This window comes from Cryptomeria japonica, chromosome 4 (assembly GCF_030272615.1).
Source record: "Cryptomeria japonica chromosome 4, Sugi_1.0, whole genome shotgun sequence".
Classification (NCBI taxonomy): Eukaryota; Viridiplantae; Streptophyta; class Pinopsida; order Cupressales; family Cupressaceae; genus Cryptomeria; species Cryptomeria japonica.
Window position 1 is genome coordinate 25,523,049 of NC_081408.1, and position 16,397 is coordinate 25,539,445.

Consider the following 16,397-nt stretch of genomic DNA (forward strand, 5'->3'; position numbering starts at 1 on the left):
TATCCCCTCCCTCAAAATGTAGTAACGCTCATGGTCACAGTCGCTTAGCTAACTAAAAATTCCTTACTTGTAGCCCGCAATTTCGGCGACTATTTCGCTCCCGGGAAATTACCGATTTTGATTGATTATAACGTAAGTAGGGTTATGTATTTTCTCCACCAATGGAAAGAAGCCAAGAGGAAGATGCTCATCCTCATCCTTTGACCGTTGACCCTGTTCTTTTAACACGCGCTTTCCGTTTGCTAAAGACATGCTTCCCATTTATAACAACGGATATTAGCAGATTTAGAAGCTGGATTATTATATAATATATATCCAAGAAAATAGAAAAAATAATTTAAAAATAATAATATCATAGTTTAATAAATCTCCTAATTTTTCTCTATTGAATTAATCCACCCCACTTCTTGACCAGATCTTTTATCAGTCGTCACTAAGTTGCTTAAATGCCAATTCCTGCCACAGAGTTCATTACATCTCTGCAAATACCCAAATTCAGAAAGCTGCTCGTCGGATATATACATATAATATATACAAATGGCGTTGGCCATGAGGACGACATATATACACAAGATTGCTTGCGAGCGCCCCTTAGACAGAAAGGCTTCAGCTAAAGCAAGGCCCAGAATTGGCGACCAGCTGAAGTTTCAGCGATCAGAAGTAGATCGCCTGGAACGAATTTATAATGACCGGTTACTCTCGAGCAATAATAACATTAATGATTTGCTATTACCGGTAAAACCCAAATTGCCAGGGGATTTTTACGAAGGCAAACCAGTGAAAGTAGCGTACCAAGGAGCGCGCGGATCGTACAGCCATGAGGCGGCAGTTGAAGCATTCAAGCGGTGCGAGGCACTTCCCTGCCCAGAAAATATGGACTCGGCCTTCGAAGCTCTGGAAAGCGGTGCTGCTGATACAGCAGTGGTGGCGGTGGAAAATTCTTTAGACGGTGTCGTAGGCAGAAACTACGATCTGTTGTTGCGCCACCGGAATATACACATCGTGGGGGAGGTGATTCTGAAAGTTAATCATTGTCTATTGGGGCTAAATGGCATAAATGGCATAAGACGGATTCTCGGCCACCCGCAGGCGCTGAGTCACTGCCGCCGCCGGTTGCAGACTCTGAACGCCACCGTTGAGGCCGTCGATTGTGCCCCCGAGGCGGCGCGTTTAGTGGTCGAGAGAGAATGTTGTGACGTGGCAGTTATTTGCAGCGGCGTTGCTGGGCGGGAATTAGGGCTCCGTGTTTTGGAGCCGGCGATGCAGGATGATGACGATAACTTTACGCGGTTTCTTGTTCTTGCTAAACATTTACAGGTGGCTTCTGAAGCCACCGGCAGAACTTGCAAAACAACGGTGGCGTTTTCTGTAGAAACTGCTTGTCTGTTTAAGGCTGTGGAGATTTTCGAAAGGAGAGGGTTGAGAGTTGTGAAGATCGAGAGCCGGCCGAGAAGGGAAAAGCCGATGAGAGACGGCGTGGGAGGTTTCAAGTATTTTGAGTACGTTTTTGTGGTGGATTTGGAAGGATCGGTTGCAGATCCTGAAATGCAAGGAGGTCTTTCTGATTTGGAAAATAAAATAAATAAAAAATAATAATGTAAATAAATAAAAAAATAGTTTTTCTAAAGGTCTATATGTTAGTTTAAAGATTAATCATATTCTTCTATAAACAATTGATCAAATTTGATCATTATTTATTTACCCGTAAAACCTAGACTGCCGGGGATTTTTACGAAGGCAAAGCAGGGAGCACGCAGGTCGTACTGCCATGAGGCGACGCGCTTCCCTGCCCATAAAAATATGTAAAAAATTGAAGTATGATAGCGTCAAGATTTATTGAAAATGGCTTGGAACGAATCTACATTTCTTGACTAGTTCTTTTCATAATTAATGAACACATAATCATATGCCCATGTGTAGTCATCCCACCCTACTTCCTTCTTCGTCATAACAACTTAGTTGCTTAAATGCCAAATCTTCCATGTCACTCATTAGTAGAGTTTATTAAATACTCAAATTTATAAAGCTACTCATACAAAATAGCACACAATGCATATAAATTATATGCGCCATGAGGTCTATATATACACAAAATTATTTATGAATCGTCATTAGATAAAAAAGCTTCAACTAAAGGAAAGCCTCGATGTGATGATAAGATAAAGTTATGAGCAATAAATGGTAGACTACCTAAAATGCGTTTACAATGAATAGTAACTCTCAAGAAATAATAATGATTTTCTTGTTAGGAAAATTTACCAAGTTGATGAAAGAATTTTTTACATAAGCACATAAGAGAAACATGCATACAAGATTGCAAAAAAAAAAGACATGCCCAAAGATAACACACGATACACCTTAGAAAAAAAACTCAACATGAAAAAATTAGCCTCCAAAAGCATCCACGCTTGTATTATTCAATAATAAAAATATTACAATACACATATAGAGCCTCCATGAATATTTTTGAAACATCAACCTTCCTGAATTCATCCTCCATGTGTCCAAGCATAATGGGCAACCATTCAACCACATACACCATGCTATGATTCACATATGCAATCAATAAGAAATCTCAATACAAATGACAAACTTGTCATAAGACAACTCCGATGACTAAACATGTGTTTCATTTTATAGAATCAAGCTCACATAAAACAACTGAGCACTAAGGAAAAACCTTGTGTTTCAAAACCATTTATGTCGGGTACATGGTTTGATCTTTGTCATTTACATGAAATGAGGCCTAAGACTAGTTGATTTGAAATTTCCATAAGAGTTTCATTGTGATTCTTGTATTGTATATTCATCTATCTATTTATTTAAATCTAGGAACTATGATTTTCTTCTCCTTCTAATAGCTCTTTTTCTTTTTTCCCCTTTTTTCTATATACTTTCTACATCTACTTAACCTCTTATTTCTTGCATCTAATTTGGATGGTTTTTCTTGCAAAACCCATCTTAGTGGTGTCACTCCAACCTAACATGTCATGATAACATCATCCTCCTCCAATTGACCTCTCCTTGGATGTGTTTATTTCACCATGATTCCATGCTTGTTTCATAATCTCTTTCACCTTTGCAATATTTCTATATCTATTTAGACGTGTGACATATATCCCAACATCACTTATCAACACTTTTTTTTATCTACTCCCACTTGAAATTCCCACAAATCCCTTCTCTATCCATCTCTTCCCTTTCCTCCATTTTCTCCTTTGCAAGAATTCAATTTGTAATTTGATATCACTCGCTTCACTTTCATCATCTAGTTTAGTATCAATAGAACCTTAATTCCCACAAATAGACAATTGAAAACCTTTTCCTTACAAATTCCTTCTCCATTTATCCCTTTTATTTTCTCCATTTTCCCTTTTCAAGGAATTTGATGTGCAACTAAATATAAGTCCTACTCAACTTCCACATAATTTCTTTTGCATTCTTCCCCTTCACTTGTTAGTAGAACCTTAAATGTTGCAAATGTGTACTTGACTATAAGCTATCATTTTCATTAATGCATAATTAGACCTTGAAACCACCTAATTTAATTTGTTCATGCCAAATTGCATATTTTAATTGAATGGGGATGAATTTAAGTAGAAATTAAATTATAGAGCTCTTACAACATCTCATATATAGGATTTTTGAGGATACTCCATGTTGTCGTGCTCTAAATATAAAGATTTTATTAATTGAGAAATATCTTATTGATCTAGGTCACATTCATTCATACATTTCATGATTTTTTTAATGATTTTACCAATATGTTTTCAAAGTTTGTTGATATGCCTTCTCCTATATGCATAATATCTTCATATTCTGATGGTTAAATTTGATTGTGAATCTCAATTGTTGAAGCAATTTTTAGTTCCAACTAGTTATTTGTTAAAATCTTGTAATAAGCCTTCCCTTTCTCTATATGGTTCCATGTGTCTTGTTGTTTAATAGTTCTTAATTGACTCATTCTATGATCTTGATATGAAAATTTTCTCTCATATGTTGGTATATTCATTTCAATTGGAATTTGATATCATTATACGAGTTGGTCTATATTCACATGCTTGAGAGAGCTCATTTGAGTCTATTTTTTAATTATTTTACCAGTATCTATAAGTGTAATTCAATCTTATATTTGTATGAAAAATGTAATAATTTTCTAAGATCCATTCTCTAAATCAATATAAAAGATAATTCCTATGTTAGTTATGGATCCTATCTACATTATATTTTAAGAGTTTTAGGGTATTAAAGGAGTCCATGACTTCACATTTGTTAAAATTTGTATAAGGTCTATGTTAGTTTGCATCTAAGAGCTATAGTAGAATTGTTTTTCTTTATGTAATTTATGCCAAGGGAAAAATATTGTATGATTGATATGAAGAATTCTTGATATTATGGTGGATTACTAGGTAGAAGTGTATGTCTAAAATATCTAAAGTTATTTAAGACTATAAGCTCTACAATAAAGAGCTAATTTTTTATTTATAAATTTTAATGTTTTCTTGGTCATTAGTGTTTCATCCATATTTGGATCTATGTTGTAGTAGGTGCTATTCTAATTATTGAATGATGTCAAGGAACACCATTATAAATCAAGAAAAGTTGTTCTAAATCTTATATTAATTTTTAATTGGATTTAATTTTTTTCTTTATGCATAACCCATTTTTTAAAATTATATTTGCTAAAACTAATATAGGTCTATGATTGATAAATCCTTGTAGGACTATTGCATAGTGTATGTTATTGATTTAATAATGTTATAAGAAACTAGTAATGAATACATGTATATACCAATGAGTGATTATTTCTCAACTTTTATTGCATCAATTGAATCATCTACCTAAAGGAAAAGATATATGTTTTATATGTGTAGTAATCCTCCATAAATAAAATGTCATTAAAGTGAAGTATCAAGTCATCTTTGTATGTATGTTCATTTTAGTAATTCATTTCTTTCTAAAATGATTGTTGTTTACATTTATTTAAGATATCATCTTGTAAAATGTGACTATGTAAAAACCTAACATATGTATCCATACACTTAGGATAAGATGTAGAAATGTCACCATGATGTATAAAATAATTTGATTTATTATAATTAAATTAATCTATGGACATAGAGACACCGTTACATGTAAGAGAAGTATCATAAAAAGGTATAATAATATTATGCACATTGGGAGAAGGTGTATCACTAACGCATGACATATATGTGCTAGGAATACACTCATAAGATTCAAAATTTTATAGAAATGTACGATCACTATAAGGCTTATGGAGAATTAAAGAGATTATTCCTAAGAGGAAAGAATGATCACTACCAACTTAGTGTAGGAGTGAAAAAATAATACTTGATAAAAAATAAATCCATTAAAATTTTATCTTCACCTATAGTATAAAAAAATTATTGGAGAAACATGGATAAAAGGATAAAATTTCACAATGGATAGGACTATACCAAATTCATATATACATATGAATACATGTAAACTAAGGTAGATGACCTAGGAAGGGCATATGATGAACTATCTTTAAAGGCTGAGATGTTAGAGAGATATCACTATGTAGGAACAAATCCTATTCAAAGTATGACAAAAATACACAAACAAAATATATTCAAACCCTAAAAGATATGAAATATGAGGATAAAATCATAACTTGAAATTCTCTCTAAAAATTCCTAACGAAATTGAACTCAAAACCTTGGGTAATTTTAGAGCATACGATTCACAAAAATGGACATGGAATAAAATATTTTTCATATAATTATAGGCTAATTAAATGAATATAAAATATAAAGTATAATCACCAATATCAAATTAAAATGGAGTCAACAAATGAATTTTTTTTTTATAAAAATTAAATGCAATGGATAGAGGCAGATAGCTTTGGGAACACTAAAGAACTAATATTGATGTTGTGCATAATCTAGTCACCAAGGTATTGAAAATTGATGTTCATAGTCTAATGAATTTTAAGGCATATGCCAACTATTAAAAATCTCCATGGGTTGAATTTGAGTTCCTTAGTATTGACCTCAAGCATTGTACAAATGATCTAATATGTGAGAATGAAATGTGATCCATAAGTGATTTTATAGAACATAGTTACAAGATCTATTCACCTTCACCTATTCTATATCTAAATTTGTATAATAATGATTACAAATAGCTTTCAAGAGATTGGCTAATTTTTAGGTTCAAGTTCAATTATGTCAACCTCTTGTATGGATCAATTTCATAGTTCTAAGTGATCAATTGTAGACAACATTGGCAATCATGTAGATGGCCTACATGATTATAAGAGATTTGTTATTTTTAAGCTCCAAATATAAATGTTCTTATAATGAATTGTCCTTATAATTCGATGTGAATTACTACATAAGTGATTGTCTTTAAATACCAAAACATGACATCAAGTTGTATAAGTATGTATCTAGTTGGCTCATAATGAATGTTACAAAAGGGTGGGAATTTGGATATTTTACATAAAAAATTTCAATGTTGGGATCAATCCTAAGCCACTTGGGATTAATCAAAAGGTGCACGAGATTGACCTAGGGTACAAAAGTGGTAGTTTTAAAGAAATAAATGAATATCCAAAGATGGGTGTGAATGTAGGTACAAAATTGGCTAATAATAACATATATGAGAAATTGTATAAAAAAAAGATGAGATATACCCAAATATATAAACACAAGTATAAAGAAATGTGGAAGAAAGAGAAATATATATTAACTAATAACCAAATTTTAAACAAATATGTACTTATATTAAAATATTACATCAAAATAAACTCAAAATTAAATGAAAATTAACATATATAAATAAATTTCATTATCATACATTTTTATTTTTCTAAATTACCTACTTTTACATTTTAAAAAACTATTAGAATTCTTAATTATTCACATAAGAAAAGAAAAGAAAATCCTACCTTTTCATCTTATGAATAGTGATATAAAATAATAAAAAATCAATTGTCTATAAATTTGAAACAGAAGAACATCCAAAAAAAAAGGCTGGCATTTTTCATTAGAAAAACCTACATTCACATCTACTCATTTTATGTAATGTCCCTACTAGTTATAGATCACTTTCTTTCAAAATAGACTGTTAGAATGCAACAAAATATATATTTACTAATCTAAATTGCAATTAAACTTCTATTACTTAATTAAACAAATCTTAATTCTTAAGTAATAAAAAAGGATATGGGTGAAGCATTGGGATATGTCCTTAGGTGGGTTGTAATGGCCATCTTCTTGGAATCATTTATGGTTCCAAGCCTTACTAGGGAAGTCGCTGGATAATTTGATTCCCGTCTTGGATGTAGCATCTTACATTCAAGCCTACCAAGGAAGATCATCATATGATCAATTCCTACCTTGGATGATACATCTTACCATCCAAGTCTACCAGAGAGGTCCGGAAAGATCCGTCTCGTCTTGGGTGAGGCTTCCTACACCCAAGCCTTTAATATATATGCATATGAGAACTCAGTATATACTGCCTACCAGGGATTATCATGATCTCGAATTAGGCTAAGGGGATTTTTCCCATTAGTCTCCATCACATAGCCAAATTATTGTCATCCATTAACACCCAAAATTTCATAACAATTTACATTTCTATTATTATTTAAATTATAATTTATGTCTGCCTTTACATACTTCTTTGTTCCTATTATTGATTCTACATGATCAAGTATATTGCACATATATACACATATATGTGTGTGTGGATACACACATGTACACACATATATAAGACAATATAATAATAACACTATAATTCTGTCAGGGAGATTGGTTACATACTGCATATGACAGATCTATCCTAAATATATATATGTGTGTGTGGCACACACGTCCACACACATATATATACCTATGGCATAAGTGCTGATTTGTGCTGGCATAGAAATTACTAGTTTCTAAGCAATGGGAACAATCATAAATAAAACTCATTAATTTAAATCATGTGATAACCATATTTAACTGTAGAATGCGAAAACTTATTCATAGTGGTAAAGGAATTGTACCTTATATCTTGTGATGATGGCTGAAGGAAGAATTAACCTGTAAGACAGATATATACCAGACAACCTACATACATGACATCCATGAATCAATCATCGTTATTATATTGAATTGCAAATTAGGAAGAAGATAGAACACGCTATAGGTCTGAAGAAAGCCTAGGATGGTGACCCTGCTGCATCCAAGGGATGGTTACTCTCAACCCCCTTGCTAGATGGGTGAAACTCCTATGCCTCCTGAACATGTTTAACTTAGACAGTCCAATTGACCTTAACTACTATGAGAGGACTGTAAGGAAATCGGTGTTTGGTTACTTGACTCATGGGTTCACTGAGCGCAAGAGCCCCTCGCTGCCACTACCACCGAGTCCAGTGCTCCTCTCACTGGATAGAGAGAGAAACCATTATCCTAATATTACTTAATGCTACTCAAAGATATACATCTAATGTATTATCTATTAATTATATAGTTGTATTCTACAGCAATTTATTTATGTCTTCAATCCTACTTAGATTTATCCTCATCCTTACCTCAGATTTGTACCTACAGAAATATTATAATGAATAAAGAAATCACTGTGTTAGTTGGCTAGCTTTGAATTGAATATAAATAAAGGAATTAAATTATATTACCAAATATTTATATATTTTCTAATTATCGTATATATAAAATTAATAATAGCATTACTGCCTACAAGCAATAATTATATTTAGTGGGGTGTAAGGGCAGACAGATCTGACTTGCGTCAGATCTGGTCTACCATTATATAAGAAATGAATAATTACTGTCATACGTGTTGCAGTCTATATTACTCTTATTATTAAATTCTGCATTCAAACCTTATTAGCCTTCCTATGTTAAGCATATGTGTTCAGCCTATCTCCCCCCAGTAAAATGGAATCGATTCCCACCATACATATATCTTGCAAAATTGAATATTTACATCTCTTAACCACCTCTCTTCATCATTCAAACTAATCGACTTATTATTCATATCGCACCTTTCCATAATTAATTTGTTATTTCTCTTAAATCGCATATGTATGTTAATTGCCGCCTTATAATCGCCGATTATCATTTATTTACTTTATTTGCTAATTAATTGATTTTGACTTCCCTTGGGCAGCGATAATGTATTCACCTATTTTTGATGCTATTTTCCTTTGATTGATATAATCATCTTTGGACAATCGATCCTTGATAAGTGATAATTATGATGGTGGTCATGCGATAACATCAATGTGGTTGCGGGCTGTTTACTTCATGGGTTAACATAGCAATTTATTGTAGATCAATTTGCTTATCAAGATGATGCTTGTTCATACCTTTTTCTCTGTTATTATTTGATAAATATGAAACTAATATTAATATTTAGTAAATATAAATTATATATTAAATCTTGTTTATTATTATTATTAAGAATTTATTCTATTCTTTTTGTTTGGTTATATATATATATATATTCTATTTTTAATTGTATTATTATTTATCATTAAATTCTATCATGTCTAGATGAAGACATCACATTTTATATAAACCAATTATATGTTTTAAAACTGTATAATTTAATTATTGATATTAGTTGACCAGATGATTGAGTCTATGATGTCTAGAAACTCATTGACTATAACCAAACTTATTGATCATAACATAGATGGATAAGAGGTATTCTATTCCCTCTTTTCCACGTAAAAGCAAGAAAAAACAAAAGGCTAAGAGGCAGATCCATTGGAACCAAAACATTGAAAGCAACATATGCCAAACCAGAGCATGGAACTTTAGACGCTTCTCAACTTGCTTTCATCCCCAACTTGATTTATCACATTTATCAACCTAAAAAAAGAGTTGGTGTGGCAAACAATGTGGTGGATTGTAGCTGTATTGGTATGAACTACTTATTACTATTTTAGATTGATTTTTTTATCCGTTGTTCAAAGTAGACTGTTGACGTTGTCTCTATTTTGAGCTGCTTTCAGCTGTCTTGTTACTATCTGATTCTTGCTGTTTCAGACTGTATTCATTTTGAGTTGCTTTTCCGTTTGAATATGTAGTTCTTTTCCATAATTCAATATAAAAAAAGTATTCTATAAATTTAAAGTACATATTAACTAAACAACAAGAGGTTTCTAAATAAAGAAAGAAATAACATGTATGCATGAATTGTAAGAATTGTAACATCGAAATTAAATACTAAGTTTATTTAATTAAATAAATGTAAATAATAAGCAATGAGTCTAAGCCAATTAAAAAATTGGGGTGTCATAAATATAAATAAATGTGAAATATATTAGAATAAAATTGTAGATTCGATTTTGATGTAAAAAAGTATGTCTAAATGTTAGGGGTCCACCTATCAATGCTGAATTTTTTATTACGTGTTATTATTCTAAGAATTCACTTTCATGTTGTTTGAGATTAATATTATGATTGTGGATGCAAGTAACAAAACTATAATTCATGAGAATGATATGGGATTTTATAATCTATTGAAACTCACTCTCCTTGATCTATAATATATGAATAGTTGTAAGGATTGGTAGTGTTTACAAACACTTTTTACAAATTTGCTAGATGTGAGGGTCAAATGTCTAAATAGGTTGAATTTATAACATTGAAAAAAAAATCGAAGACATGAAATAAACATATAATGAACCTAAGATGTTATGTTATAACAATGCTCAAACAATTATTTTGTGATGCTCAAATAAATGTCCATTCAATAAATTCATAACATGTTTACCATGATACATCATCAATGATACTTAATGATGCATTTTTAATTAGAATTAACATTTGAGGTGATAAAATTTGTGTTGTAGTTATTAGAGGGATTCCTATGTTACATATTCAAGTTGTTACCCATGTCATGAGAGAATGACATTAGTGATGTTAGAGTTGCAAAGGTGGCACGATGATCTATCAAGGATATACTTAGGGGCTAAGAGAAATTATCCTTTAGTATCTAACTCACATAATGCAGATTTTGCATGAATATATCAACTAAAGAACTTGCTTCAAATAGGAGACTTGAAAACTAAATGGAGCCTGGTGGAGTGTGAAATCTCCAATGTATATGCAATAAAACCACCAACTACCTGTAAAAAAAATCTAATTTTCATAAAACTTTTGGGCATGTTGACAAGTCTTCAACTTCAATGGTAATTGCTTATATGCTTGAAGTCAAACAAAAAACAATGTTGCCAATAGTAAAAGTGTTTTCTAAAAGGTGTTAACCAACTTATGAAACTTCATGTGGCTTTATGCTAGGTACAAGTTCTCATAAGGTGTGAAGAATAGTATTATATGTTTGAACAATGGACCCTAGGATAAGTACCTTTGAGTTGCCTGGTATGGATATCTAAATATATGATGGTAATTGAGAATACATGACTTCATATGGAGTCTTGGTTTCTATATGATAAGTAGCATATATCACCATTAAGTCAATGCCAACCATTTGGTCCAATGATGTTTTTTTATTGAAATAAAGGCAATTTAAACAGGCCTTCAAGTATTTATTTACAATTTCGGTTTGACCAATACTTTACCTCCAAATCCATAGACCCCTATGGCATTGCTTATTTTGACATGTGAGAAAAATAGTCATTAAACTGTCAAAAGAACAAAAATAATAATAAGTCAATAGTTTAATATATAATGATTTTTATTTTAATAAGTTGGTTTTTTATTTACATAATTGTTGATTGATTGGAGACACGTATATTGTTTTGTGGGTCTTCTCTCCTTTTTACTGACTTAAAAGTTAAAAATTATTTTTCTATTGACTTTAATTAAATTGTTCATTTTCTTCATTTTAATTAAAAATCTAAAGACATCATTCTTGGAAACTCAAATATACATTGAAAAAATATTAAACTAAATTTGATATTACATCTAAAATAATTTTACGCTAAAATTTATTATTTCCTAAAATATTTAATTGTAGTAATGATATGATAGATTCCTTCAATTCAATTCATTATGTGAAGGTGTACCCTATATGAACTATTTCAATAACTTTCAATATCTAATGGTTTAGCCTCATGCAAAAGTGTGCAAGATGATCAGGACATCTACAATTGTGATTGTAGAATAATTATCTGTTGAATTTTTCAAACTTTTGAAGGTTCTAGTGATCGTGAATGTTGAAATATTATTTTTCTTTTATCTTATTTTCTTGATTTGATAAATTTTATTTTTACTATCGCAATTGCATATCTATTTTAAATATGGAGTTCCTTTGTATTCTAAGCCTCACAAAAATATATTCACCTAGTTATGTGAAAGCCCTTTCTTGAAAAGCATTAAAATAAGAGATTTTTTAAACTTGTATTTTGCATTCCATGTACTCTCATAATAATATGAGTGGAAAAAGAGTTAGCGATAAATATTTTAAATATAGCGTTAGAAACTAATATATATAATGTGTTATTTAGTTATATGTATTTTATTTATGAAATATTTAATATAATTATATTATTAAATAGAATATGACAAAATTTAGAATTTTATTAAATATTTTAATATAAATTTAATTATATGTAAAATATAAATTATATTTAAGTTTATTAATTTACATAATGTAAATATAATATAATATTTAATTAATTTTTATTATATACTAATATTCTTGATATTATTATATATTTTTTATTTAGCTAGAAATCTATAATAAATCAATAAATGGAAAATCTAAAGGCCCACTTCAATTTTTAGGCTAAACTTATATAAATATTAAATTTATCATCCAAAAATACTTTATGAGTAAAACCTTTAGTCATTGAAAATTTTGGAAAAACATTTTTGGATGATAGTCTAAAGTAAAAAAAACACGAGAAAACAAATTATTGTTATAGTCATATAATCAATCTCTCTCTCTCTCTCTCTCTCTCTCTCTAGTACTTGTATCTATCACATTTTTTACCTCTTACACTTGCCTCCTCTCTCTCTCTCTCTCTCTCTCTCTCTCTCTCTCTCTCTCTCTCTCTCTCTCTCTCTCTCTATATATATATATATATATATCTCGTTATCTCTCTCTCTCTCTCTCTCTCTCTCTCTCTCTCTCTCTCTCTCTCTCTCTCTCTATATATATATATATATATATATATATATCTCGTTATCTCTATCTTCCTTATCCACTCTATCTCTCTCCCTATATCTATTTTACTCCCTCTCTCTACATATATCCCCCTCTGTTCCTCTCCTTCTTTCCATATATCTCGTCTACATCTCCACACACACACACACACACACACTCCCTCTCTATACTCCTTCCCTCCCTCTCCCTCTCCCTCTCCCTATAGAAAACATAACATTATTTTGTTGGTAATGAAACCCAATTATCTGATTCAAGATTTTATTTTTATCTTATTTGGATACCTATAAGTGGATGCATAGTTTATTTGAAGCTGCCACTTCTCCATCGAAACGTATTTTGCACAAACATCATTTATAAATGATTTACCAATTGATCTTATGTACTAAACAAGTGAATGCAAAAAATATACCAAAAATTTCTCTAATTGACTTTCCACACCTCTTACCCCAAGGTACAATTGCTAGTAAATATTTCTTATAATATATATTTTGAATTACGCTTCATTGGTAGACTTGACTTTTAAACTCCAACAACAAAAGCAGTGTTTTGAAAAAACGAGGTGTGAAACCGCGGGAGTTGTTCAAAAAGGCTTTGAATGAATCTGCGCTACTCCTTGACCAATTCTTTTCTCACTATTCACAGCCCCTAGTGTTCCCCACCCAACCCACTCCCCTCTCAATTGTTGCTTAAATACCAAATCCTCCATGCCACTCCTCAGCAGAGTTTATCAGATCTCTGCAAACACCCGAATTCAGAAACCTGCCCATAAACTATATACATAAAATATATACAAATGGCGTTGACCATGATCAGGACGACATATATACACAAGATTGCTTGCGAGCTTCCCTTAGACGGAAAGGCTTCAGCTAAAGCAAAGCCCAGATTTTCAGATGAGCTGAAGTTTGAGCGATCAGTATTAGATCGTCTGGAACGCATTTACAATGACCGGCTACTCTCAAGCAGTAATAAAAATGATGATTTTCTTTTACCGGTAAAACCCAAAACGCAATGGGATTTTTACGAAGGGAAACCCGTGAAAGTAGCGTACCAGGGAGCGCGTGGGTCGTACTGCCATGAGGCGGCGGTTCGAGCCTTCCAGCGGTGCGATGCGCTTCCCTACCCAGAAACAATGGAGTCAGCCTTCCAAGCTCTGGAAAGCGGCGCCGCCGACAGAGCGGTGGTGGCAGTGGAAAATTCTTTAGATGGCGTCGTGGGGAGAAACTACGATCTGCTGCTGCGCCACCATAATATACACATCGCGGGGGAGGTGCTTCTGAAAGTTAATCATTGTCTGTTGGGGTTAAATGGGATAAATGGGGTGAGACGGGTTCTCGGCCACCCGCAGGCGCTGAGTCACTGCCGCCGCCGCTTGCAGAGTCTGAACGCCACCGTTGAGGCCGTCGATTGTGCCGCCGAGGCGGCGCGATTGGTTGTTGAGAGGGAATGTTGTGACGTGGCAGTCATTTGCAGCGGCGTTGCTGGGCGAGAATTGGGGCTTCGTGTTTTGGAGCCGGCAATGCAGGACGATGACGATAATTTTACGCGGTTTCTTGTTCTTGCTAAGCATTTACCGGTGGCTTCTGAAGCCTCCGGTACAACTTCCAAGACGACAGTGGCGTTTTCTGTAGAAACTGCTCATCTGGTGAAGGCTGTGGAGATTTTTGAAAGGAGAGGGTTGAGAGTTGTGAAGATCGAGAGCCGGCCGAGAAGGGAAAAGCCCATGAGAGACGGCGTGGGAGGTTTCAAGTATTTTGAGTATGTTTTTGTGGTGGATTTGGAGGGATCGGTTTCAGACCCCGCCATGGAAGGAGCTCTTTTTGATTTGGAACAAATTGCAGGGCGTGTTAGAGTTATGGGGAGTTATGCCAGCGATTTATAGGGGAGGTCTCTTCTGTCTTCTGTCCTTCTTCTATTTGTATAATCGGAAAAATCTCCTGCACAAAAGTTTCTGAAGAATATATCTCGCCAAAGGAACCTCAAAAATGAGTCATGAGTAGAGTACGTTATGGGAAAAATTGTGAATATTTTTTTTCATGTTAAATAATGGTTTCACGCCTCATTTATACTTTAAAAAATAGTTTGAATTTTAGTTTTGATTATTAGATGGCACAATTGAAGTATGATAGCGTTTTGATATTCAAAATGGTTGGGAATGAATCTACACTTCTTGACTTTTTCATAGTTATAGAACACATAACCAATGCCGATGTGTGGTCTTTTCAACCTACTTCCTTCTTGGTCATCACCATTTAGTTGCTGAAATGTCAAATCCTCTCTATGCCACTCATTAGTAGAGTTTACTAAATAAACAAATTTAGAAAGTTTACTCATAAAAAATAGCACACATGCATATTAATGGAATGGGCCATTAGGTTTATATATACACACAATTATTTGTGAATCGTCATTAGATGAAAAAGTTTCAACTAAAGAAAAGATTAGATTTGAGGATGAGATATTGTTATTAATGATTTGCAGACCATTTAAAATGCATTTACAATGAATAGTAACTTTCAAGAAATAATAATGATTTTCTTGTTATGAAATTTTTTCAAATTGATCAAAGCAATTTTTTGCATAATCACATGAGAGAAAAGCACGCATACAAGCTTACAAAAAAAATGACATACCCAAAGATAACACAAGATATATATACCTTAGAAAAGAATTCAAGAGGGAAAAATTAGCCTCCAAAAGTGTCCACAGTTGTATTATTTGATAATAAAAATATTACAATACACATATAGAGTCACCATGAATATTTTTTAAACATAAACCTCTCCAATGCATCCTTCATGTGTCCAAGATTTATTAGTAACCATGCAACCACATATACCATGACATGCTTTAGATATGCAATCAACAAGAGATCTCAATATAAATGGCAACCTTCTCAAATCAACCAACCTCAGTGACTAAACATGTGTTTCCTTTTATAGCATCAAGCTCACACAAAACAACCAAGTGGTAAGGAAAAAAATGTGTTTCAAAACCATTAACAACAAAATATAATTGAACTAAGTTTTTCAATATTAAATAGTTTTTCCATCTTCAACCCACATAAAGAGCATCTAGCCAATGTTATAGGTTTATATGTTGACCCAAATATAGATTGAATGTGGTTAAATATGTCTCCTAAAGATGCACCATAAATAAATATTTACTTTACATCATTAAAGTAATTATTTATTATGCAAGGTGTGCCGCCTTTTTGTTAGCATTGCCATCACGAGTGAAACCCTAGTCAACAAGGG

General features: G+C 32.4%; 2 protein-coding genes across 2 annotated transcripts; both read left to right on the plus strand.

Annotated features, from left to right (window-relative positions):
* Positions 1-537: 537 nt before the first annotated feature.
* LOC131874859 (arogenate dehydratase/prephenate dehydratase 2, chloroplastic-like) lies at positions 538-1,840 on the plus strand. The gene is made up of 2 exons (XM_059218786.1): positions 538-1,555; positions 1,716-1,840. Exons 1-2 carry the CDS (start codon positions 538-540, stop codon positions 1,838-1,840), a joined length of 1,143 nt encoding a protein of 380 aa, XP_059074769.1.
* A 12,093-nt stretch (positions 1,841-13,933) lies between these two features.
* Positions 13,934-15,022, plus strand: LOC131874860 (arogenate dehydratase 2-like). Its single transcript, XM_059218787.1, has one exon. It carries the CDS (start codon positions 13,934-13,936, stop codon positions 15,020-15,022), a length of 1,089 nt encoding a protein of 362 aa, XP_059074770.1.
* The last annotated feature ends 1,375 nt before the right edge of the window (positions 15,023-16,397 follow it).